Source organism: Balearica regulorum, chromosome 7, assembly GCF_011004875.1.
Source record: "Balearica regulorum gibbericeps isolate bBalReg1 chromosome 7, bBalReg1.pri, whole genome shotgun sequence".
NCBI classification, from domain to species: Eukaryota; Metazoa; Chordata; class Aves; order Gruiformes; family Gruidae; genus Balearica; species Balearica regulorum.
The window spans coordinates 11,430,230-11,457,064 of NC_046190.1; the positions used below are offsets into that span (position 1 = coordinate 11,430,230).

The window sequence follows — 26,835 nt, forward strand, 5'->3', positions numbered from 1 at the left end:
ATTGCATGTCACCAGCACCACACCTACAACAATTATATTTCAGAAAATATATTACTTCAGCATTTACCACGTTTTTACATACAGTTTGAGATCTCTATTTACCTCATTCTCAGAAGGTTTGGTTTCCTTCACATCACTGCCTTCAGCAGCATCAGCATCTTCCTCTTGGTCTTTTTCAGCTTTCTTCACCTTATTCTTATCACTTTGTTTTTGCCTGGAGCTCTCAGATGCTTTGCTATGCTTCTGTTCAGCCGCCTCCTCCCTGGTGGCGTCCTCGCTGTAAGAATGCCTGCGTTCCCTTAACTTTGCCTCTTCCTTTCTCTTAGATCTCCCAGGTAAATCCTGCAGCTGCCTTTGAAACTTGTCAGATTTTGACTTAGAGGTTTTCCGGTAATAGTCATCTTCCCTGCTCTTGTAGCCAGATAAAGGGTGAAGGGAGCCAGGGGAACCACTCCTTAAATATTTTTCTCTGTGCCCTCTGCCTCCTTCAATCCGTTCATCCAAATCAAACTTGTCCAGCTGTCGGGAATAATGTTTCCTCTCGTGTACCCACATGTCAGTCCTGTCCCTTTTCTCGTCCCCGTTCTCTCGCCATTCTCTGCTGTCTCTTTCCTCTTCCCGTCGAGAATACGGGGACTGATCCCATGACTCTCTCCCATTTCCCCAGTCGGTCCTGCCGGTCCCCATCGGGCTGTGGGGTGAACTGCAGGAAGTAAAGCTGGGAGTGTGGGATCGGGGCGACAGGGAGCGGCTTATGGGGCTGCGAGAGCGGGGCCTCTCCGTGCCATACCTGCTGCAGAGGGAAAAGGCAGCTGTAACTGGCTGACCCACTGTGGTCTACCAAGTTCTTGTACACTGGAAACACATGGGGACTGTCCTGGTGCCTGCGAACCTGAGACCCCAGGCCTTTCACAGACATGCACTGCACAGCTGCAAACACAGTGAACAGGAGAAAAGGCAGTGTCATACCCACAGAGCTTAACTAAATCCCCACAGATATGTCAAGAATATATTCATTCATTCTTACAAGTGTCTCACAGGGGTTTAGCATTAAAAGCTTATAATAGGTTAATACCTTTACAATGACCCTAATGTCTGTACCCTTAATACTCACACATCTAGGGCACCTCTGAGACAAAAGTGACAAAGGTCATCTGCTTAACAGAGATGTTTTAGGACTGTGATTCCTCTCCATTTTTCCTGGAAGGTCCAGAAGTCAAGCAGATCAGAAATATACCCAAATACATTTTAACCCGAACTGGCTCCTTCCTACTAGGTCTCGCAGCACCCCCAGCCTTTATGCTTTTCACTCAAGGGGAGGAGAGGGAAACAGCTTCATTTGTGTGTTCTTCACATGCTAGGGGTAGTTTCTGAGCCATTGTCATCAGTAGGAAAGAGTTCTATTTTCATAACATGCACCGTTTCAATCTGATCTCATTGTATAGGCCCTGTACTTACTATTGTACCCACTTGGATTTTTACAGTGATTGGAAGTGAAATCCAAATTAAGAAAGCAAATGAGATAAGAGTGGGAAGCACACAGATAAAGCTTTTTCTACCTGCAGGTTTACAGACTTATCCAGGTCCCAATTCCAAACTATGGAGAAACTTTACCTGTCCACTTCACGCAGCAGGTCCCTCTCCCTCTGCGAGTGGATGTCCTGGATGATAGCAGCCACGTTCTTACCTGGTTTCTAAATAAGACAAAGGCATTATTTAGCATGCTGCACTACTCTTCAAGCTAATATAGGTGATTTGTCCTTCAAGAAACAGCACCCATGCATCATTCCATTACATTACTACTGAGAAATATTTGGTTTCAGTGTTGTGGTTACAGTCTTTTCTGCAGCTGGTATCTCAATAACACGATCAAAGCAGTAAAATGATACAAATGGAAAATTTGCTCCATTACGTTGTAGCACTGTCTCCTCATACTTGGCTGCTGTAACAGGCTTTGAAAACTAGCTTGTCCTTTCCTGTTACACATTCACTACAGAGTATTTTCTAGGAATTGGATGTAAGAGGAAACAAACCAGACAATTTTTCTAATATCTGAATTAAATATGCATGGCAGCCTCTCTCTGGCCCTCTAGGAATGAACTGCCTTCTCTTCATCTCAGAGTTTAGCTCATTCTGGAGTATAGCTCTAAAAGACTACGTTTAGACACAAGAGTTTCAGAAAAGCTAAGTGCAAGAAAGATGCGTACAGGAAGTGTCAATTACTCGAGATTCAAGATCATTTACAAAAGAAGCACTACTCCAGGCTGGAGTGCATGCAATTCGTCAAACACTTGGAGCATGCACAGCTGAGCAACATAATCATGCAGGAACTCAGAGCAGTTTGTAGTGGTAAATAGCTCATGCACATGCCCCCTTCCATGTTGCACTTTTGATTATTTGTTTGCTTTTAACAAAGAGAAAGGGCTTTTGCTCGTGCAGAGAAAAATAATTCCATGACCTGAAAAACTACCATAGGAAATGCTGAAAATCTTCCTGAAATCTAGGCAAACTCCCACACTCTCCTGGGTAATTCCTGTTCCACCTCTGTGTTAAGATGCACAGTCTCCACCACCTTACATCTGAACACCTCACCGTACCACACTAAGAAAGACTGCTCCGGTTTATGGACTTTTGGCAACCCCTTATAAGTCTCCTTAAACTATTATACACGTACAGGAGAGAAAGAGACCTTTCCGAAGGTCAGAGCAAACCATCTGAGTTACTTGTTCTTCCTCAAGGCTCATAAAAGGTCCCTTAACCTCTTAACTTGGAACATTACAGAGTTATTTTATAAAATAGCTTTGTGCTGTGTTCAGCTTTTCAGCTCTGCATTGCCAGTTCCAGTCCAAGTCTCCATGAAAAAAAAATACTCTCTTAGCATTACACATGGCAGTACATAAGCTTCCATAAATATGCTCTCAAGAGCACTGATTTTTGGAATCACATCAAAAGTGTCACACACTCAACAGAAAGTCCAAATGCTATTGCTCTGTTCTGACTCTGTGTAAAAAAACCCAAACAATCTAGCTTTTTAATTTAGTTCATTCACAAGAAAGAAAGAAAGAAAAAAAGAAATCAGTATGATGTTTAGCCCTGCCATCACTGCTTGGTATAGAGATTGTACTATGGCTCAAGCATGCAAGCAGTGAAAAACATTGCTTCAGGCTTAATGCCTGACTAAAAGGATAGGACCATCTTGTTTTTGCTGACATGTTGTATTTTATACATGGTTGTGTTTAACCACTTTGTTAGACCAAGCAATGTGGGGAGCCCACTCAGAAGGAAGCTCAGAAAGGATTTTTGAGATAATGGTATGAGAGGAGTAGAGAAAATAGGATCTCTTCCAAGAGTAAAGGTTTAGAACAAGAGCAAGCAGCTCTTAACATACATTCATTAATTTATCCTTCCTAATTTCTTTTTCCTTAATATTAAAGCATTAATTAGAAACCAGTAATCAGCAAAGATTTTTAGATGTATTCTCCAGGACATGCCATGGAAACTCAGGAAATTTGATCAGGAATAACTATCTTACCTTCAGCTGCAATTCCTTGTATCTTTTAGACATCCTAATAAGTAACTTATCATCATTTATCATAGCAGGTTTTTCTTTGTAGTACTGCACCATGGCTTGTGCTGCTTCGCTGTAAGCCATTTCCAGAAAGGCCTAGCACAAATGGGGAGAGCTTTAAAATCTACTACATAATTAAAAATACAAAGTATAAGAGAGAAAAGGCAGCACAATAATTTTTGTTTGGATTCTTCCCATGCAAAATGTTTTGATAGTACAGACCTTGGTAGCTTTCCAGCCCTGGAGCTGAAATAGTAACATTCAGACTCCTTTTAACTGCAAATAACAGTTTCAACCCAGCTATTAAAGCCGATATGCAACTTTAGAAGCCAGTTTAGTTAAAAACTGAATGACTGGAATCTAATCTTTCTCGATATATGAAAACATCACCTTTCCCTTGCTTCCTCACTGGTGCTTCTACACCATGGTCAGCTGCTGACAGGATGCAGAACTGCAATACTGCACCATGCACTGCTCCCAAGATTGTCAGCTGTGTCTGGCAGAATTGCAAGGGATCCAGATAAAATCAGAACATCAGAGCATGAGCAGCCAGAACAAATCCAAAAAAGGAGTTTTAAAAACCTGAACGATGTTAACTAGCACTTTTATTTACATGAAAATTGCATTTGATGTGAGTGCAGTTTACCTGGTCAAGGAATATACTCACAGCTGTGTAACGACTGCATTTTAAAACATTACAAATCTCAAACATTGCCCAGTGGTGTGGATTCTACATCCATCTGTCCTGTCTGCTGCAGGGATGTGACAGAAGATTTTTCTAGTCTCCCCAGCCTACCACCACTGGTAGACTTAAGCTACCTTGAAGAAGAGCTCTACTGCAATGCGGCACACATGAAAAGGGAGTGAGGTGTCAGTGTCCCCTGCAAGGGCATCGCCTTCCTTGAGCATGTGTGTGCCAGATCCCCCAGCGCAGCCATGGCCTTGGGGCTCTGCCACCAGCCTGTAACTGTAATTACACCATTGCCGGGACCTGTCTCTGCTGTAACAACAGTTCAACGAACAGTGTAGGACAGCCAAACCAGAGTAGAGTGCAAGTCATCTGTCAATGCTCAGTTCAGTTCTATGAGTATGGGTAAGAAAGCAATAAAAACCTCCCAACAGAACCAGAGAAGTCTGAAAGTAACCCTAACAAATGGCTGGGAGAAGGCGACCAAGTTATTAACTTTTTAAAAAATTATTATTAAAGTACAGTTTTATAACCCTTCATTGAGATTTCTGAGGTTTTTTTAACAAGAACTATGAGGCAGTGGTCATGTTTATGCCATCATCTTATTTTGCAAACACCAATTTTATTCTTTTGTACTTTAAAAGCAGGCTTCATATATTTAAGTTTCTATTATTAAAAAAAGAGATTTCCCCCAAAGACTCTGTCTTTATGTCAGTATGTCTTTACGTCAATAGATGTCAATACCGGTGACCCCAAATGCACAGTACCTGATTAGTGGATTTCATGAGGATATAGTTGGTGACCTTCCCAAACGGGAGGCCCAGGTTAATGACATCATTCTCTGTGCAGCTTCCTTCGGGGAGGTTGCAGATGTGAACAACTCGACCAAGCGTGGATTTCCTCTGGGGAAACTGGGGAAAAAAAACAGCTCAAAACGATGTTTTTATCTTAGATATTCCAGCCACTAGATAAGATCTTATATTTCTGCAAAAAATGAAACATTCTTTTCTGTGTACCTGTTATTAAGGACAAACATCCTTCTTTAAAACCTTGTATTTTAACATCCTGGTTTAGAAATACAAATGGGAAGGGAAACATTTAACTGCGGTGCAGCTTGCAATGGAGTTTCCATCCCTGGCCATTACAAAGTCCAGAAAGGATTTCTAGAAGAGATGCTCTCGTTCAAGCAGGTTTAATGACATTGCTGCAAAAGCTAACCTCAAACCCTATGGACTCCAGAGCTTCACATCCCTGGCATGTCACAGCAGAGGAGATGGCTGGGCTGCTATGGGCCCAGGCCACTGGACTGCACCCAGCACCAGTGAGAGTTTGGAGGCCCCTCAATGTTTGGAGATGGAGGGTGCCTCTGCCATGGGGAGGTCTCAGCCCCTCCTGACGAGCTCCCTGTGGGGTTGGTACCCATCTGGTTTGGCAGCACAACACCTACAGCTACCTGCCAAGTCAGACAGCCTTCCCCAGCCCGTCTGCATGTCTGTCCCGCTGGGGGCTCTGTGCCTTCCCTGCACACAAAGGCACCATGCGCTGTTGCTGAGTAAAAAGCCCTTAGTAGATAATTTGCAGGCAATGCACAAAAAATTAGTATTTTCAAGTATTCCATAAACGCCCATTTATGTGGTGCTGGTAGTGCCTGGAAATTGAAACTGATGTTCACTGCAGTTCCTCTGAATTTATGGACATTAGAAATCAGTTTAGGTGACTACAGAGGTGTTAACGATAGCAGGGGCTGAATTTAAATTCTCCTTCTGCCCTGGTGGAACAGACTGGGCCGGGGCTAAAAGCGACCCCATTTAACTTGTGAGAGGACCCCCAGCTGTACCTCAGGTTGGAAAACATACTACTTTCCCCTCCTATTGCAACAACACGCAGTAGGAAGGACGTTTCCCCTGGGGGCATAAGTGACCACTGGCCATGCAGAGAGGCTGAGGTTCCAAACTGGGCTGGCACAGGCACACAGTTGCCAGTGCGGTAATCGCTTCCCAAGGGTGGAAGTCTATTTTGGAGTGCTGGGGCAGTTCCCAAAGGGCCGCCCATCTCCCTGACGTGGAAAGCAGGCTCTACACTCCTTGTGCAAAAAGGCACCAGGGTACATTCAGAGAAGAACATAATTTACCTCAGCTAGTGACACGCAAAACATCACTTACACAGGATTAAGTCTTCCCAGACTACTTCCCTGTTTACGACCTTTGCTGTTAGGATTTTACTGAAGAAGTAACTCTACCTTCAGTTAAAATTGTGCCATTCAAGGAAAGATGCAAATCATGTAATCTTGTGGGATCAAGTTCACCAGAGCCATCACAAATGTTTGGCTTGTCAGCAAGTTCACAAGTTACAGAGCTAATGTTATCTTATTTACACCTTCATCCCATTACCTCCCCTCCAGGCTTCACCACTTAACCATTTGTGTATTTTTGCTGCAGCAAGACCCTGTATTATACAGCAGTCTGCTATTTAGTATGCATCTTTCAGAGCCTGCCCATATGCATAAGATAAGTCAAAGAAGTGCCAATGTCCAGAATTTAAGATATTTTCTCTAGCAGAAAAATAACAAAGACCTGATCCTGAAAAAGATGAAGCAACTCAACTCCACTTGAATAGAAAAGGAGGTGATGGCTACATGCATCTGGCAAGGCAGCATGTAGCATACAACAGAAGAATATCTACATGCTGAATTCCTGTACAGCAAGCAGAGGAAAAGGAAACTTCTCTGACAGCAAACGCAGTCCCAGTATATGAACACCCCAGGACACCTGGCACCTTCTGTTCGTTTTGTTAGATCTGTTAAGAGATAGTATGTTAAGAGTTTATGGGACTAGAAAGACTGAGCTGTTCCCTACGTAGGCTCCAGAGCCTGTGTTCTGACACACATTCAGCAGTACATTAAATCAAATGCCTGTAAGATGTTACCACCTCCCTACAATTGGCAATGGCTTAAATTAAAATGCTACGCCATAAATCTGCTGTAATTCATGATTAAGAAGTGGTCACATACTCATACCAGAAGTCGATGGGCTGTACCAAGCAATAATCTTGTCAGCTGATTGAAGTTAAATTGGATCCATTCATTAAACAGAGCTGTAAATCACGGCCAGAAAAGGAATATACACTTTCCGTACCCACAGTCAGAAAGTTAGAGGAGCTGTTGTGTGTAATTTTCATTAAGACTCTAAGTTAACTTTCTTTGCAACCAATGTCTACAGGGGTTTACCAATGCAGTTGCACAACTACTACAGAAGTAATTTGATGCACAGCAATGAAATGCACCTCATACCATTTGCCATATTATTTCACCAATCCAATTTGGTTATTTTTAATGACAGCTTTTTTTCCCAATTTTTTTTGTTTCTTGCTTTTCAAATTCTTTATCCCTTTCTTGAGCTTCACATGAATCTTTTCTAAAGATAATAAGAAACTGACAGTCCCATCCCTCCAGTACTAATGGCTCTGCATGCCCGAGTGAAAACTTCTCGCACTGCATTTGCCTTTTGAAGAGGGATAGAGTTATTTGCAGATGGATAGCACAGAGCAAGCTCTTCCAGAAATCCGAACACTTTGTTTATGATTACATGCAGGGTCAAGTGTAATCTCCCACTGCTCAGTTAAATGGCAGCAGCTTAGCTGAAAGTGAATACTACCGCGCAAAGGTGTAATAAATTATAAGCCACCTGGGTTGTGGGGTGAATGACAGCTGGAAAACTAAATCTTAACACCTCTAATATAGCTCCCTGTCCACCCAATGAGCTTCTGAAGAAAAAGAGGATTTACTGCATCCAGGAAAATCAAAGTTTTTGTTTCTTTTCTCTCTCATAGTATTTCAGGTCATTCAGAAGGAGGACTTCTGCAGGCTGCTTAAATGATAAATAGTGACAGATTCTAAGGAGAAATGATACTGGCATTAGCAGTAATTTCATTTGTTGCGAGGTTGACAGACATGATGAAAAGGAACATTCCTCCACGCCTGCTGCTACTCCACCTCTGACCTTGGAGGCAGCCATCATGAGCAGCTCTGCTCTTTGCTCCCCTGCACACACAGTGTCTGTGGCACACAAAAGCTAAAACCCCTTCAAATAACCCCTGGCACAGCAAAACTGCACAGTAGAAAATTGGTTGGATTAAACAAATCTGGGTGACATTTCTATAAGCAATGCCTAAACTGGAGAGGCATGGGGATGCAACTCAGCCTGGCTTTCCAGAGTCTGAGACCACATCGGGATATATACACAAAAGCTAACAAGGTGAAAACATGAACCCCTGGATTACTGCTGCTATTCCATGAACACCCTAACATGAGTCTTTGACGTCTCTGGCTTTCATTGTAGCTTTCCAATATATGTTGAGCTTAAGTTTAACCCTAACAACTTTGTATTTCCATTATGTATATGATTTGCTTTTATTTGCCTTTTTTTCTTTTTCTCCCCCCCCCCCCGCCCCCCCCGCCCCATCTTTCTGTTTTGTCAGTGTAAAAGCACCACTTTTAATGTTATCCTTTTTTTCTGGCATTTTTTGATTATTGGGCTAGGAATTCAAGTGTGCAATTAGAGCAATATAAGTGAGGACTTGTGTTGAATGGGGTGGGGGGGAGCACTAATAAACCAAAACCATGGAAGGCTGTACACCAAAGCAAACTTGCTGAAAGGCCACCAGTGGCAGCAGATGGTATAAATAGTACACTAAAACTAAGAAAAAGCTAGTCTAATATAATGAATTGATCTGGGACCCTCAGGTGAGCAACGGTTAGTGAAGCTGCAGCCACTGTCTTTGCCATTATTGCTACCTGGGAGAGGGACCCCAGCATGGGAGAGGCAGAGAGCAATCGCAAATAAATAACTGGAGAGATGGCAGGCTGTTTGCTGAGATCGATACTCAGAGTCAGTAAAAACTAATCCAAATCTTTGTTCCAAGCTGAAGCTGACCTTCCTGGGTCAAAAAGACTCAGAAAATGGGGGAAAAATGTCAATGAGATACACACAAAACCATCCTCCCCAAATCTCTCTAACAAGCAAACAACATTTAGCACTGGAAAAAAAACTACAATCAAGTTCTGATTTGGCCAAAATCAAAAGCATAAAAGAGCTGCAGGGAAGTTGAAATAACAGACTGAATATTCAGATTATTGTCTAACAGGAAGCCTTCATGGTTTTAATACCAGTAAGTAGAAGTGGCTACTACAAGAATCTCTACACAGAGATCAGTTTGCTTAGGTACTCACTCTTACCCCTGATGGAGGAGAAGAAAATGTAGGACCTGGCTGGCCAAAGGATCTTGCTGACGTAGTGATAAAAGATGAGCCGACATTTGGTGGATAATCTAAATAATGGATTACACACATTTAATGAAAATCTTGACTCATATTAATCGCATTAGTGTGCCCAGTAAGCAGTACCACATTTACATAATAATTAATTTCACAGTCTCTACACCAAGTTATACACTGTTTCGTTGACAAGTCATTGTCTGAAAGAAAAATAAATTCATACTTTGAAGGCACTGTATTGGCTTTTAGCCTTTCTGTGCACAACCTCTAAAAAGTTTTCCTTGAAACTTGTATCACAGTTCATTTAAAATGTCCACTTTTCCCCAGAGATTGACTTCCCTTTCAGTTCAAAAGAAAGTGGTTTTAACTATTGCACATACAACAATTCACCTTCAATACTAGACGGATTGAAAACTGCTGCATTATTTGGCGATAAATGCAATGTTCCATCTGCTGAGCTTAACACACATCGGATACCAGTGCTGGAAAAGAAAGAAAAGAACTTTAGGAGCACGCATAATGTGCCATAAACATTGAAGCATAATTATTAGACAGTAAATTCCCGGTCTAAACGCACTGAAGTAAGGGATGGTCTGCTAGAAATTCAGTTGGGAGAGTGTCTCTAAAATAATACTTACTTATCTGAAAAAGCCATACATTTTTGGATGTGAAGACTTCCCTTAACGTGCTGATCCCAGTCCTACATTGAAACAAAGAGATGATGAGCATAGGAAAAATCCCGAGACAAATTTACAAAAGATTGCTTCTCCACTCAATTTACTTTGTTGAAAAACAATACTGAGATGCTGAAGATCAAACTGTGTGATGCTGGAGCCAAGCACACCTTCAACCAATGCATTTACTGACCTGTAATTTGTAGCTTAAATTATTGGTTACTTTACAAAAGGAGAGCTTGTCTGTATTAGCTTTTAAATCCAGTATATTTCTATTAATTCAGCTGAGCACCCTCAACTCCTGTGATGTCCATAACGAAGGTGCTGAGCACACAGGGCAGCCAGGACACTGCTTATTCTTTTCAACAGATTTGCAAAATTGGTCAGAGTACACGTAGCTATTTACACTTCTATGATGCAAATGAGGCAGCGTATTAAACACCAACAAACAGATCAACTGAAACTCACCATAATGACATTTTCCCTGCCCTTTTAAAATGTTTAATGAAAAAAAGAAATGCTCAGCATGCCCTAGACGGAGGATACCTCACACCAGTCCTGTAGCTGCAGTAACCACAGCAAACTCTTTTGCAAGTGGCTGCTCAAAGAGTAAAACGAAAACATGAAAGAGTAAATATATTCAAATATCTCAAAACCCCGGGGTGCGTAAGTATCAGGTACTGTTTCATTTGCCGGCCATCTTCCTTGCTATATACGTGCTGTTGTAACATTTTTGTCAGACTATCATCTGTGTGAAAACAGATGCTTTTGCCATTAGCTGCTGGTCCTGCGATGTGATGGAAAAGGCCATGAGGACTTGTTGAGCTGGGCTCACCAGGGGGCCAGAACAACGCCAGCCAGCACCCACGTACGGCTTGGGGCACAGAGGCTTCACCAGACCCGACCTATATAACACGCCCTAGCACACAGGCTTTCTGGGCAAGCAGGAAGCTTCTTCTCAAGGGTGAGGTTGGATTTGGAGCTCCCTTGGCAGTATGAGCAGAGAAGTGGGAGCGTGGTCTGCACTACACATGCTGAGCAGCTTCTTGCTTCCAGGCGAAAGTCGCTGGGGACTACGAGTCCTAAATTTTCCTTAGAGATACTAGAAGGAGGAAGAGATCCCAACAGAGGAATTATTAAAATCATTTTATCAAAATGCACTGGTTTGTTTAAGCAAGCTGCTTCCACAAGACTGTTAGGGGGAAGCCTTTGGGATCAGAAACGCAAAGAGAAAGGGAGAGGCAGATGAAACCGCAGACGTGTGGTTACCATACTGGCTTGAGAAGCAGGAGATTGGCTTCAAGCTTCTCCTCCCCTCGCTTTGGGCCCGTGACCCCAGCCCAGACCTCATGTTTCGTGCACCAGTGCTGTAATCTCACTGCCTTTCACAGTGAGATGTGAAACAAAACCAGATCTTGAAACCCCAGTAATAGCCATGAAATGGATGTACGACACCCTACGTGAAATTATGGCCCTTTGTTTCCGCTTCTCTCAAGAGGGCACGTCCGTGGTGATGGACACTGGCGGCAAGGGCTGGCAGGAGCTGGTGGCCAGATCAATCATCAGGCAGCGCGTTCAAGGGTCTGGACCATGGCACATTAAAAACACTCACCTTCAGATCGAAGATCTTCTTGTCGCACAGGGCGCAGATGTGGGGGAAGTGAAGGGGGGCCGCGCCGCGGAGGTCGCCCAGCTGGTGTGGCGGCAGGGAGCGGGCAGGCAGGTCAGGCGCGCCGCCGCTCCGCTCCTCCTTCTGCCTCATGCGAGGGCTGCCGAAGCTCTGCTTGCTGTGGTTGGGGCGGCTGAAGGTGGGGGGGGCGGCTGCGCCGAACTTTGTGTCAGGTGTCGGCTCTTCAGGGTTGTAGAGCTCGTTTCTTATTTCATACTGCTGCTGACTTGCTGACGGCCACATGCTGTCGCTGGGCACAAGGTCAGGCTTGTTTTGGCTGGGGAAATTAGGGATGTTTTCCCACTGGTTGCTTGTACCGCTGCCATGCAAGACGGGGCCGGGATCTCCTTTCGGATGGGAGCCGGTGTGGGGGTCGCTGGGGAAGGCCCGCACTGCCCCATGCTGTGCCACTGCCCCATAGGCCTCCTTGGGAAAGGCTGCTGCCGCCTCGTGCTGCAGCTGGCTGGGAGCCCCGAAGTGACTCTCATAACGTGGCCCTGCCGCCGAGGAGGCTGCGTGGGTCCCGCCGGCGAGGAAGCCATGCTGGCTGGGCTGGTCCCCCTCCGAGGCGTACGCCTGAGGGGTGGCAGTGGTGGCGTTTTGCTTGTTGTACTCGTAAAAGCCTCCCATGGCAGCAGCGGCGGTGGAGGTGGAGGCACCCGCCTTGTTGAGACCCACCACCACAGGTTGCTGGCTGGAGGTGGGAGCCATGACGCCTCCGAAGGGACTCATGACGATGGCGTTGGGGGTCTGGCCCTGGACAGGCCCCAGGCCACCCCCTGGCGTGGCTAAGGCCGGGCTCTGGGTGGGAAAGGCAATGCCGCTGGAGGGGAACCTCGCGCCGGTGATGCCAGGCCCCTGCGGCTGCCCTGCAGCGTGGCCCTGCGGGGCGTTCATCACGCTCGGGTGCCTCAGTTGGTTGAAGAGCGGCTGAGACATGGCCACTTTGGAGAGCACCTGGTTGAGAACGGTGGCAGCAGCTGGGTTGTTGGTGACGGTGGTCTGAGCCAACTTCAGCCTGTGGAGCGTGAGCTGTGCCTGGAGTTGAGCCAGCTGCAGACTCGCCGGCGAGGGGAGCAGGGGGGTCGGGGCACCGACGGAGAATGGACTCTTCTCCAGGAGCTTGGCAGCGCTGCAAAGGATCAGGATCTGGGTTAGCCAAATTCACACGACATCTACCTGTGCTTGTTTCCCGCTAAAGCTTGGCATGGGATACACAGCCGCTTCTGGAGATTTAGCTTATCTAAACCCAGGGAAAGCAAGGTGGTGATTGATGATGTCACCATAACCTGTCATCTTCCCTTCAACATCTGCTGCTGCATCCCTTTCAATCAAAAAGTTACTAGGAAGACAACTATGCCAAAGATCTCTCTTTAAAACCCCCAATGCATCCCTCTGGATCAGGCCATCAACTCATTTTAAGCACCCCTAGGACTCATACCTCTAATGCAGACCAGGAACAGTGGCAACACAAGCCCCAAATCTACGATTTTTCTCTCTTTTCTGCATTTTATGCAACCTCCTGCTTCCCTGCTGAGACATCGCTGCTCCTGACTGATTTTGTGATGCTACCATTACTCCCTTTTCCCAGAGCAGGGGATATGAGGAAAAGGACATCAAATGGGACTGTAAAGCCAGCCCTGTAGGCATTTTGCACCTAGCACATCTGGCTGCATAAAGCAAGATGAAATACACCACATGTCTTTATTTTAATTGTTTACAGTTCTCATTTAATTAATCTGCATGGCAGCCTGTTCTGTAACAAAGTGTATAATTTCCCTGTTGTGCAGTTGCAAATATAGAGGGGAAAAAAGTGAATGATTTGCCAGAAGCTGGAGCAACTACGAACAAACTGTCCTGAAGAGTTTTCCCAGTTCAGCTGGAATGTAAGGCAAAATTTCTGCAGTGCCAGCTGGTAAAAATCAAGGTCTTTATACTTTCTAGAAATTAGAGGTGCATTGAGTGTTCTCCTTCAAATCTCGTACATGGGATGAATAAATGATGACTAAACTGCCTGCTTGAATTCCAGAGCTGGGAAAATAGGAGATGATATTTTCAGGCATATGGTGGTTCCTGGCTTTGGGAAGCACCTCTGGGACATCTCACCAGTTCACAGCACCACCACCAACCCTTCCTCCCCCTGCCCCATCAAACCCTGCAAACATAAACCAGGAAAAAAATAAATGAAAATGGGTAAAGTCTAGCAAAGTTAAAAGCAAGAGAAATGTTATAATGGAAAATATTAGGTAGCACAAGCTTCCAGGCAGCTGCACCCACCCCGCTTTTACTGCCTTGCCCGCACCCTTCCAGGATCCCTCCCTGCATCATCCATGGCAGAGTCAGCCTGGTCCACATGAACGTACATCGTGCCGCAGCCACGCTCCCTCCGTATGTCATGCTGCCTACGCTTGGATACCATCAGCCATTTTCATGCCCCTACCAGAAAAATGTTAGCCATCACTTTTTCCACCACCAGGAGCCTCTGCTCCCAGACAGCACAGCCACTCAACACATTACAAATGGCTGTTCATTCTGAAAATCAGAGCAGAGAGCACTGGAATAACAGGGATGTGGTCCAAAGCTCAATTAATTTATATTGTAAAAATATATTGAGTTTCAATTTAGGCCTTTCAAAGCAGCAGGAGCTATGCATCAACTGCTACACAACCCTCACTGTTAATAACTGGCCAATTTGTTAAACTGCATGGATGAAGTTGTAGTTAATGATAAATGTCTTGTCAGCATGCTACATTTGAAAACCACAAATTAAGAAAACATCTGCTTAAATCCAAAGTATGACTAAGAGAAAATGAATGGGTTTCATATTTAATGTTTAACTTCCACTAGCAACTGCAAGGCACATCTGTCTCCCAAAATACAAAACGCCGTTTGGATAAGTGCATCCTTATGTAATGATGAGAGTCCCTGCCAGCACAAGCTGACACCAGTGCGCTTCAGAGCCGAGGTGCCTTTTGTTTTCCCCTGTGGTTTTTGTCACTTACTCTCTGACTTGCACTTACAGCGCAGTTTGCTGTAAATTTGATGATGGATGAGAGTCAGGGTGCAAGTACAGTCAAAACAACATGGAGGCTCTCAGAAACACCAGCCTGGGAGATCCTGAGGACCCATAAAAGCTACCAAGGACCCCTGTGGGGTGTGAGGGGTTCAGCGAGCAGAGGATCCCACACTGGCATGCACACCATTGTCACTGCTGGGGGACGTGGCATGACCCTGTGCCAGGCTGTATTGTGTGACCAGCATCTGGAGTGTTCTGGCTTATGATGTGCTGTGTGGGACTGGCCACAGTCCTGATAATTTTTCATTTTATAGCTGGTTATATCTTTTGTATGCTAAGGAAGCTGTAAAACTCTTTTGAAAAGTTTTATAGAGCATGCAAATAAGAACTGCCTGGAGGTCTTAAAGTAAAAAGAAAAGCCAGCAGCCAGTATATGATGTTTTCAGGCTCAGGAGCCTCAGATGACTTCTGTTCCCAGCAATCTAATTCCACCGTGCTGCAAGCCTGCGCAGCAGCATGCATATCCCAACAGCTGCAGCCGCTTCCCAACTCAGGTGGCTACCTGCTGGATGTGGGCACAGGCTCCCTTTCTCCAGTGAAACCATCTCACTTGATCCTGCTGCAAGCCCTGGAGTTCCCTCAGCCTCCTCCTATTTTGACCAACTTTGGAGCACTGTCTGTCAGAAGCCCCCCAGAACACAAGCAGTGCCCTGCCCGAGCACCCCCCAGCTGGGCATGCCCGAGGCGCTTGCTGCTCCTCAGCTCTGCAATCATTTCTGAGCTCTGCAGCGGGGCATGGGGAAGGCAAAGGCAGGAGGACCCTGCACAGCTGCACAGCGGCTGCCTCCGGCCAGCTCAGGCCAACGGCTTTCGGGCCCTGCTGCGGAGCTGGGCAGCACTCTGCTCCCTCTGCCTGCCGGCTTCGTCCCTGGACTGCAAGCCAGCAGTGGGGCACACTGGGGAGCTGCTGGGAGCCATCTTACCTGCAGAAAAATGAATGCTGTAAGGAGAAGCTGCAGCCTCCAAGCCACTCGCGAGGGGACAGAATTAGTGAGGAGGGTCGCTCCATGCACCAATAGGTTTGGGAATGGCCACAGCTTCAAAATCCAGCTGTCTGTTATAAATTTCCAGATTTCAGGCTGTTTCAGGTTGCATGCTTTATCCTCCCACAGCAGAAACAGAATATTTTATCATCTAATCAAGGCAAAGAAGGAAGGGCATGTTCATGTGTCAGTGGGAAAAGCAGATATGCAGATGGGAGGTTGGGAGAAGAGCTGTGTATAAAGCATCTTTAAAAGCGACACCCAAATTTCTGTTCTGTTATGAAATGCAGGACATAAGAGACACAGAGAGCGTGCACAGCTTTGAAAATTTCTTTCCCTGTGCTCTACAATCATAATATTTACATATTTGATAACATCATTTTGTAAATAATCCTGCTCAGATTTACTAAACTACTGGAAACTGCAAACACAAAGTGAAGATAGCGCTCTGCTAAGGCATTTTGTGGGGGCCATTCACCACTTGTACACACAAACCTCCCACCCCAGCTCGTCCTCAGGTTACCAAACCGCAGCCCCCACCTGCTCGTGGGGGGTCTGTGCTGCAAGATGATTCAAAGCAGCTGAATAAAGCTCTCATTCTCCATTGAGCGCCCAGGGAATTAGCCTGCATCAGCCAAAGTTAGCTCTATGCTGCACAAAACATTCCCGATTATAAAGCCAGCGATGTAAAAAGTAAACAGAAGTTGTCCTCTTCGTTTATTTATTTAACACTAGTTGTACAGCTGGGCTACACCAGCAGTCTCTTTGCAAACTAGGAAAGCCAGAAATGGTCTGTCTTTACCAAAATACCGCCAGGCAGGACCACTGCCATACAGTCTCCATGAAGAAAGCCATAAACCAGAGAAGTCTTTGCACAGCTCTGAAAGATAGGAGTTGAAGATACGCATTGACTATTGCAATACCCACAAAGAGATTGCAAACCCTGGCAAGGCTATATTGCTATAAATCAATTCAGCCCATCTGCTACCCTTGTAATCCTTATTATGCTTTTAGCATCCAAGAACATCGAGCAACACACAGTGTTGGAGGTAAAGTATCTAGATGGCTGGATTATTTGAGTAATCCTGTCTACAACAGTGATGAAAAGGCTGAACACAAAACGTCTTTTAGAACAGGCAGATAACCTGGAGCTTGATTTTTCAAATGACAAAATTAAAGATTTTAAAGTGCTGCCCAGCACCTTTCAAAATTAAGAAATAAATAAAAAAATCTGAACTCATAAAGTTATGATCTTAGCTGCAACTGTTTATTTAGGAAGTATTTATACTCAGAAATATTTGAAATGCTGCATAGGCTCTGAATTTGAATCCGTAAAAGAAAAAAAAGACTAATTCATAGTGGTGCAGAATTTATTTTCTTGCATTTTCCATGAATCTTGCACATCATCTAAGATTTTTGCATTCCCTCTCCCATGACACATTTGCCTTTATACATATTTACTTCTACCTGTCAAAATATTTGAAAGATATTTTTTTAATATTTTTTGTTCCAAAATGTGCACTTTTTTCCAAGCTGTATTACTATGTTTATTTCAGAATTAAAATGGCCAAGGATATTAAGATACCCCAGTATCCTAGATGTACGGCTACTCTGCATTAGCACAGGATTAGATGTGAGACCACATTTGCAATAGCATGCTGTTTTTTTAATCCATTAAAACTGTTTCTGAATCAGTTTTTCTAACAGTTAGTAAACATTAAATTTTTAATTCAGGACTCTTGAACACATCAAAGAGAACCATTTCCTAATTATCGAAGCACAAAATCAATTAAATTCTGTTATGCAGAAGTGTGAACATCCCTTCCCTGTAATGTATCATTTATTCAAAATGCATGGGGCTACCTTCTCTAAACTCATCCAAAACAACTGTCGCGGTACTAAAAGAGAAAAAAAAAATTAAACAAATAAAATTGTTACATAGATGAGGTTGACAAGCTATTAGGGGTAAACCTAGATTTCAAATAAAAATGCACCATTTGACAGTACTTCAGTGAGATTACACGCCTGTATGTGAGGACAGAATTCGTCCTCTTGAGTACAAGGGAACTACAAAGCCGTATTTCAAACACCGGTAGAAGTAAAGACAAAGTTCAGCAAGCTCACCAACATATATTAACTGTTATAATAATTAATTATTTAACAATATTTCATGTTATGCTGTTTTGCTGATCCCATTAAGAGTACAGGGTTTACATTCATTTTTGCTTGTTGAATAAACCCAGCACTTATGTCAATAAAGACTGGTGCATTGATTAAAAAATGAACACAGGAGCTTTTTCCTACACTCTAGACTGCATCTGGCCGATACTAAATGATGGGTTTCTTTCTCTTCAGCTCCACAAGAAGTATTTTCCTAGGGTTTTAATGAAATTACTTTCTTGATCAGAAAAGCTTGGAAAGTCTTCTGAAAGGAGAAAACCCCTCCACCTTTATAATTTAAGCTCTGAAATCATCTGCTGCTGAGCTTTTTTTTTTTTTCTTTTTTGGCTGAGTTCTGGTTAGAATTGGTAAAAAAAAAAAAAAAAGAGATCATGTTTCACAGTAAGTTCAGCTAATGATGGGGAGCACTAAAAACCCTAAGCTACTTTAATACGTTTATAAGCTGCAAGTAAAACCCTTCTTATCCCAAATAACGATTTCTAAAGCCCTCCATTATACTATTGAGGGAGTAAAATAAAAGATCAGCCAATGTACACTTGTGCTTTGCCAAGTGAGTTTTGCATATGTTTGGCAATGGTAAACTCTATTATCTGGACAATCATCCAACCTAACAGTTAGCTGGAAGATGAAATGTAAAATGTCATCACAGAGCTGCTAAACTCAAGGTTTACAAAGCTGATAGGAGTTAAGTGTCTTTCTCCTACCGAGAGTCCTTTTTGCTCATTTGAAACTTTCAGCCAAAATGTTTTCTGCCTTTGTTTATATGCAGAGAAATCAGATAATTTCCACTTGGAAAGGGACAAGATAAAGGGGCAAACACAGTGACTATGTCTTGGATAATGGTTGTGATCACAGAAATAAAATTGGAAGTGATGTTAGGAGGATGGTTAGACCAGCTCCTGAGGTGGGATCAAGCTGAACTCAACCATTCTTGACATATTTATTTAATCTGCTCTTAGGAACCTTCTTTGATGGAGATTGTGCGACCTTCAGGGACAATTAATTGCTTGACTCGCCTTAGTCTTACAAAGCTCCTCCTAAAGCCTATGGTGGCTCTCTGCTAATAGCATAAAACAGTCTTCCCGTGCACAGCGAGAAGGCTTTCTCTTATCTTCCTGCACTTGCTATCAAATCTTCTCTCCAACCATCCCAGCTCCTTTGTCTGCACATTTCGTGTGTTACATTTCTTTGTAACGCCCAGTATGATTGCTTTTCTTCATAAGAGCACAGCCCCATGGTTCCCTGTTAACCCAGCCCCTTTCCTGAAGGGCTATTGCCCAGAGACGCTGGTTGGGAGGGATCTCTGGAGCTCAGCTGGTCTGACTTCCCACACAGGAAAGGCTAGCTCAGTCCTCTCTCCTTTTGACTGTCCAATGGATTTCTCATATCACCATTTCATATTGTCCTCATCAATATTGCAGCCAGGTTGTGTCAGATCCGGTTTGTCAGGATTACTCTGGATTCCCATGCTGCCTCCAGAGCACTTGTAAATCCTCTCCTCTTGGCACTAGCTACAGATTTAATGGATGCTTTGTTCACCCAAGTCATCAATGAAAATGTCAAATAGACAAAAGACTGTTCCCAAGAAGGAAACCATGATGCACCTCTCCATTTTCTGTCCAAACACCAGTAATTCAAGGACATCTTATCCACCTCGCAGCTCTGCTTTGCGTGCTGAAGAGACCACGCTCTTTCCTCCTTGACAGTCACTGCTGCTAAAAAAAAAAAGCAACTGTTCTATTTGCAGTTGCAAGAATAAAAGGGTGGATCATCTCTGGTGAGACTGATTTCTTATTAACAACTCTTGCTCAATAGCTCTTGGAGAGGTGTTTTGGACTGGTGTTTAAAATCAACTATATGTTCTGGTTTCTTTACAGCAACATTTGCTTCTATTTGATGTAGCTGCTTTGAAATGCTGAATGCAGTGCCATAAACAACAATCCTCGCTTACAGCGCGAGAACAACAAAACCAGGTACTACCAAAGTCTGCACTGGCCTTCACACTTCCTCTCCTTGTTATTCAATATATATTTTACCCTGGAAATATGTTTCTTATATTGTGTGGAACTCCAGATTGTATACTGGGCTTTTTTCTGCTTTCCCTCATGCAATGCATTTCTCCATAAATATTTAATTAGGTGAACTTCAACTCCTTTCAAGTAAGGGACGTAGTCTAGTGAATGTACCACCTAAAACCAAGGTTATAGGTAATGATTTTCAGAAGTTGGGAAAGTTATTGTTTTGTTCTGTGACATTTAAATGTTTGGTTTTGATGATGTGCCACAGTATGTCAAGGATATCTCTGATGACTAGTGTACACACGGGAACATTAGTCTACACTTTAAATTTCAATAGGCAGCCATACAAATTCCTTTAGCTATACTGCAACCGTCTATCTGCAACTGCTTCCCAAGGAAACCTAATTCGTTACTTACTGAAGTTAAAAGAAATATATTTTTAAAACTGTATTTTAAATGTATGCTAAAACCTGTCAGAAATAGCTATAGCACCAGACCAGTGCCCTCTGTAACATGTTGCAAAGATCTAAATTAGCACAGGAATCATGTCACAGTTTTACGGAGCTTTCAGGGCATGCCGCGACGGTCTGGCAGTGCCACGCTGCCCGCGCCCGCCTCCCCAGCACCCTTCCTGCAACAGCTCTTCTCACCTAGGCTTCAAATACCCTTTATGGTGCAAAGCCCCCAGGCCAGACTATCTCTGCCAACCAGCATCCCAGCAGGGCTGTAAGAAGCGGTGTTGGGGATCCCCAATAACCTCGTTACCCCGACGGCTGCAGACCCCATGCAGATGGCAGTGCCACCGTGCCCGGAGCCCCCTCCTGCCTCTGCCCCAGGCGGTGAAGGGCACAGCCCCGGGGACTTGCCCGGAGGCAGAGGGGCACAGGAAGCCTTTTGGGAGGGAAACACCAGGGAAAAATGTGGTGTAAATCCATAGGGTGAGGGAAAAGGCCAGGACAGGGATTAGCAGTGGCAGAGCTGGGTAACCGCGGCGGGAACAGAACGAGGGGCTGCAGCAAATGCACCCCTGCTTCGGGGATCGTGTCTGCTGCTCTGCCGCACAGCTCGGTGCTCGCAGCACTGCTGCCAGCACCCCCTCAAAAATAAAAGAAATCAGCAGAGAAATGGTCTGGAAAGCTTATTATAACTTAGGGGGAAAAAAAAGAAAATGCAGCCTTTAAAAAAACCAACAAAACAAAACCAAAAACCAAAACCAAAACTCAAACAAGTCAGAAACGCTTCAAAGGCTTTTTACACAAGCACATAGAGAAATGCCCAACCAAAAAATAATATCTGGCATATAGTACTTACTAGAAAAGATATTACAGTAATATCTCACCGCACCTTCTGTTAATGTGTTTTCCACATGGTATTGTTAACCACTACAAAAATAATAAGTTTGAGTGTATCAATATCTTGCACCGCCTGGAGGCACGGCCGTTTTCATTTATGTGTTGAAAGTAGGAAGCATAATGTGGTAGGCAGATAATTCCTCATTTGAATAAACCATTTCTATTTCACAGTAATATAAGACAATATAAAAGCCCTTTTACAAAGGTAATATCTTCAGTTTGTAGACAGGAAAATGACATATAACTGTGCAAAGGGTAAAGTACAAAGAAGGATTTTTATTTCTAAGTAGCTTCATTTGTGCTCAAAGAAAGGATTGCAATTTGTGGAAAAACCCCAAAATATTAAACTCATCTTTTTTATCCTTTTATTTTTAAATATTAGTCCCAATGATATATTTGAAAAGTTTAATGAAAAAGCATATTAGTAAATTAAGTCTCCAGGAGAGCATTAGTCAGCATTCGTAATGCTAATGGCACAGGCCACAGAAATCGAGCACAAACCTGAGCTCTTCTGTTTGTACCCTAGGTCAGCCGAAAAGCTACGGGTTGAGGCTGAAAGTCACCCAGGTGCATCACAATCATTTCATAATTAAGGCAGTATCCCCACCTCCTCTAAAAGCTGTTTAAATGCTATGTGTTACCAACCACCGTAGCACAAGAGTGCATGAGGAGAAACGCTGGAATAGCTCCAAGTGGCCAACATGATTTGCTTTCTCTTTATTGCTAATAGTTAATAGAAGGCAATTTAAAGTAATAAATTAAAAAAAAAAAAAAGCAAGCTTCACTTTTTTAAAATCAGATTTCTGATGAGAAAACCAGAACCTCTGTGGATTTCCTGATATATATTACATAACTATATACTTAGGCCTATTTTTCAGTTTTCCTTTTATGTATATTTTAAAAGCACATAAATGTTATAAATTCCTATTGTTTACATACCCACACGCATTACTGGTATACATAAATTATACATGAATCTTACAAAGCCCAGGCATAATTCAGCTGTTACTGAAGCATACGGCAAAGCCTTTCCTGATTTCACTATAGCAAGAGCAATGCTCCTGTATCCCTTTTCAGTTATATTTAATTTAAACATAAAACATCAAAGAAGATTGCTCTCTTTTCATGATCTCTTTGAAATCAGCCTTTAATACTAGGCCATAATATTCGTACTGTTAGATGGAAGTAATACACAGTATATTTTGGCCTGGAAGCTTTCATTATCTATTTTGCAACGAATGTTGCTCACTTTTTTCTTTAATGCATCCTAATTTCTATGCTAAAGAAATTTTAATGTGAATCTTGCACAGATACATACCAGGTTTTATTTATTTTTCTTATGTTAAAGGGCAGCAGTTGGTATGAATCAGACCTGACCATGTTCCTTCTGGCAGAAAACAGCCTGTGCCAGAACTGCTAGAACTCTTGGGCTTTGAGAAGTTTAATTTATTGTCTTGAATAATAAACTGCTATTCAATCAACCTTATGAAACAAAACATAAAACAGGTCGGTGCTTAAATCTTGAACAGGGACCAAAAGAGTTTTCCACAAAGGAAACAAAACTGGGAGAGGCATTTTATATTAAATAACATCAATTATTTTATTCTCCCTTTTTGTCTGCCTTCAGTATTAATTAGGAGTAACTGACAGTTAATATGCTCCAAGCTCTGCACGGTAAAATTGATTAGTATACTAAGATGGAAAAGAAGAACCAGTTTTTGATGAAAAATATCAGGTTTCAGAGCACTGCTATGTGGCAGCTGTAAGGAAGGAAAAAGTGTGAAGACATTAACCCATCCAGGACACTCAGCTGGGCATTTGCTGACAAAACTGTCAATGCCACTGCTTTTTGGTTCAGCAGGGCATTACTGCCTCTTCATTTTTGCTTGATGGTTTTTGTCCATTTTTACTATACTGCGGATGCTCCGCTCAGTAGCTGCAGTCTATACATCTAAGTAGCTTACAGGACTAAGGAAAAACAGGTTGCAATTCTTTCTGCTGGCCTGCATGGTAGATGTAACATCTTGTGTTACTGATGTATCTTTTTATCTCAAAACACTCTGGGACTCAGATTCAGTTTTTTGTGTGAAAAGATGTCTAAAAAAGTTGTGACTGCTATTGTTTTTTTTAAAAAATATATATTTTCTTTAAAATTATCTTATTTATTTCCCAGGCTTTACTTCTGAAAATAAAAACCTGTCTTGAAGTATAAAGTTTCAGTTATTAAAAAACCAACCAACCAAACAGGACAAAAAAAAATAATTTAACAGTGTTGCTCTGATTGTTTCTCTTTTTTTATTCCAAGGAACTCTATTCATGGTCTAATGAAAGGATTTCCAAATTCAACCATCTTTGAAATATTTTGGTATTTTGACTTTCTTTCACGTTTTGCAAATAATTCTGTGCCCGCTGGTTGTAAATGACATTAATATAATTCTGCTTTGTGTCTACTCACGCAGACTATGAGGCTTATTACAGGGTGGTTAACCATGGCAAATCAATAGGATACAATTCAGTATGGAATGTCTTTTAAAGTGTAAAATCCCTAGTATTACAAAAAAGCTAAGCGCTATCAGAAGCTACTGCACAAACCAGATCGTATCGTTAATTTGAAATCCCAGTTAGCTGATACCACCAGAGCTGCGCACGCCTGCCTTTTCCCTTCGCTACGGAAAGAGCTGTACTTCAAAATTAAATTTTAACGATCACTAAGATACTGTGCTTGGCAGATTAGTGTCCCTCCTTGCTGGAGACAGGCAAGACAGGTGTTTCAGCGTGACGGTGGGAGGACGCGGGTGGCACGACGCGATCCTACCTTCTTGCAACACATAGGGCTGCCAGGAGCAGCGAGCTGGTGCGGAGGAAGCGCGGCCAGGAGCCGATGTCAGTGTTGCGCACATGCCTCCCGGTAACATCCCGCTGACATTCTACCTGCTCTCCGTGCCCCGACTATTTACAAGCTGCCTTCCAGAAAGTTACAACTTTAGGAATGAAAAAAACCCCCCAAACAGCCCACCCGAAATGGAGGACTGGACGGCGGATCACGTGGCTGCTGGGAGCCAGTCTTGTTGCATTACACGCAGCAAGTGTGGATGGCAAAGAATATCGGTTGATGTTTATGCCATATGTTCTCAGTCTCTTCATGTATCAGCACCAAAATCCTGCTTCTGCACAGTGTAATGCCATGGGATCCTACTGGGGAGAGGGTTACAGTCTAATTAGGCGAACTGTGGAAAAAATGCGGCACGCTAACGAAGACCGAGAGGGACTGACTTTCACAGAGCGAGCCCCTGCTCTGGAAGAAAACAAGCACTACCCCGGCTAAAGTTCTAACAATTTCTTAAAAAAGAAATTGAGTGCGTATAAGTCCTGAGCTATTTGTCTGTGTTCAGACTTGCTGCCTCCCAAGGACAGTTGAGGTTTTGAGGAAAGACACTGATGTTATTTGGGCTAATGTTACTGCTAAAGTCAGCTATCTGCCTTCTCAGAAACAGTCAACAGAAAGGAAATTCATCGTCCAGCGCTAAGTCATTGCCCCAAATGCATATGAACGCTGACCTGTGCCACAGGCTCTGCTGGGACTCTAAGGAAGGACAAGAGGCAACGTAAAACCTGCACATCCTTAACACGGTAATTGATGAGTTATCTCAGCAGGTATCCCTGGTGGATGATCCATCCCTGTTACACCAAGGCTTTTCAAGATCAAGTTTTGCACTCTCCGAGGCCAAAATGTTTTGTACTTTACATCTGGATGTCAAAATTATTGACCTTTTCTGTATGTCACATTACTCAAAAATTAACATAGACACAAAAATTGCTGTTTTCCTGTCCCTGCTTCTAACATACCACAGTGTATACGTCAATTAAGAAATAAATGAGCTGTTCTTCTACATCCAAAGAACAAAATAAGCCAAATATTCCTATTTTTGCCTAGGGTATATTAGCTCCTTCAGCCCATCAGTCCGCTATCCTCACAGCTGTTTAGCTGGGACAGAGCAAGAGCTTCTTGAACTTTCTTTTTGCAATTAACAGCATTAGGCTGGAAATCTTTTGCAGTAGCAGTGGCATTCTACACGTGATATGATCCTTCTGTGGAAGTTGCTGTTTCCAAAATTACTTTGGACTAAGACAAACCACAAACTAAATTGGCCTATGAATACACACCTCTTACCTTTAAAAGAAAAACTGTGATTGTGCAATACTTTACACTTGCTCAAAGTGGAACCCGGAGGGGTCTCTATTCACATTTTCTAATGTTCTTTCTTGCCTTCTTTCTTTCTTTACATGCCACATGACAGCGCTCTCCCCACCTCTCCAAAGGAAAAACCTACTATTCAAGTTTCTGGCTTTTCTCCAAATAAAAAAGCCCCATCTTTAAGAGATGACAAAGACTGTGACTGAAAGGGGAAAGGCGCCTAACAGGTGGTCCGTTCCTTCACACATGCGACTCCCATCAGGAAACAGCGGAAAATTCTGGGGAAGGAGAAGGAATTAGCAAAACCTACGGGGCTTTTCTACAGCCTGTCACTTCTCCCCCCAGCACGGACACCCTCACACTCTCCTCTACATCTGCATTACATTAAACAGGATGAAGAAACACAAACCAATTTTCACTTGAATCTGAAGTCTCCATTTCATGTCACCCTCAGGACAATCATGTGAAACACATATGGCGAGCTCAGCCTGGGAACCGCATTGAGACCTTTCTGGCCAGGAGCAGAGCTAATCCTCACCGCTGCCCGCATATGGCTTGTGACTGAACGCTGCCGGTTCCTCCCTGCCTGCAGCTGCCGGCCCAATCGGCGGCACGGGCAGGGCTGGCCAACTGGACTGTGTCAGCAGATGGACTTACATTTTTTCCACCGAGTTGGAGCAGACCAATGACGAAGGAAAGTGAGGCGAGCAAGACAAGCGATTTGATTTCAGAAAACGCTACCTAGCATGCAGGCTGCGCGCTCGCTGATCTCTCTGGAGAGGAAAAAGATTCACGCTCTCAGCTCTACAGTTTTCCCTAACCTGCATTTTCATCTGTCATCAGATACTCGTGTTTCTCTTCGCAGCCAGGGAAAGAACTTGCCCCAAAACGACAGCGTTCCAGGCAACCTGGCAAATCTCATCCCTGTGGTATGTCCTTACCTCATCTATCTGCTGAGCTGAGGAAAAAAGAGAAAAAAAAAAAACAAACAAAAAACCACCCCAGAAACAATCCAGCAGTTAGTCCTTTTCCTCCCTGAGGAAAGACCTGCCATTCAGAATAAATCAGTTAACATTCACTATAATGCACCTTTCCAGTCTTTTTTTACCACCTTAATTAAAAGCGACCAAAAATAATGTTACTTTTGAAAGTAAATCCA

The 26,835-nt window shown here is 43.4% G+C and overlaps 1 protein-coding gene across 16 annotated transcripts in view; it reads right to left on the reverse strand.

The window, feature by feature from the left end:
• RBM20 (RNA binding motif protein 20) overlaps positions 1-26,835 on the reverse strand; it is a 107,842-nt gene that overhangs the window by 15,433 nt on the left and 65,574 nt on the right. For 4 of the 16 annotated variants that reach the window (XM_075757933.1, XM_075757932.1, XM_075757946.1 and 1 more), the window contains exons 2-9: positions 11,815-13,003; positions 10,167-10,228; positions 9,919-10,010; positions 9,484-9,581; positions 5,024-5,167; positions 3,533-3,664; positions 1,615-1,694; positions 103-793 (exon numbers count right to left, since the gene is read on the reverse strand). In XM_075757933.1, the coding sequence (XP_075614048.1) occupies positions 103-793; positions 1,615-1,694; positions 3,533-3,664; positions 5,024-5,167; positions 9,484-9,581; positions 9,919-10,010; positions 10,167-10,228; positions 11,815-13,003 (2,488 nt within the window). Of the gene's footprint in view, positions 1-102; positions 794-1,614; positions 1,695-3,532; positions 3,665-5,023; positions 5,168-9,483; positions 9,582-9,918; positions 10,011-10,166; positions 10,229-11,814; positions 13,004-15,870; positions 16,144-26,835 lie in introns of those variants that run through there. The other 12 variants (XM_075757936.1, XM_075757948.1, XM_075757945.1 and 9 more) reach the window with 8 other exon arrangements.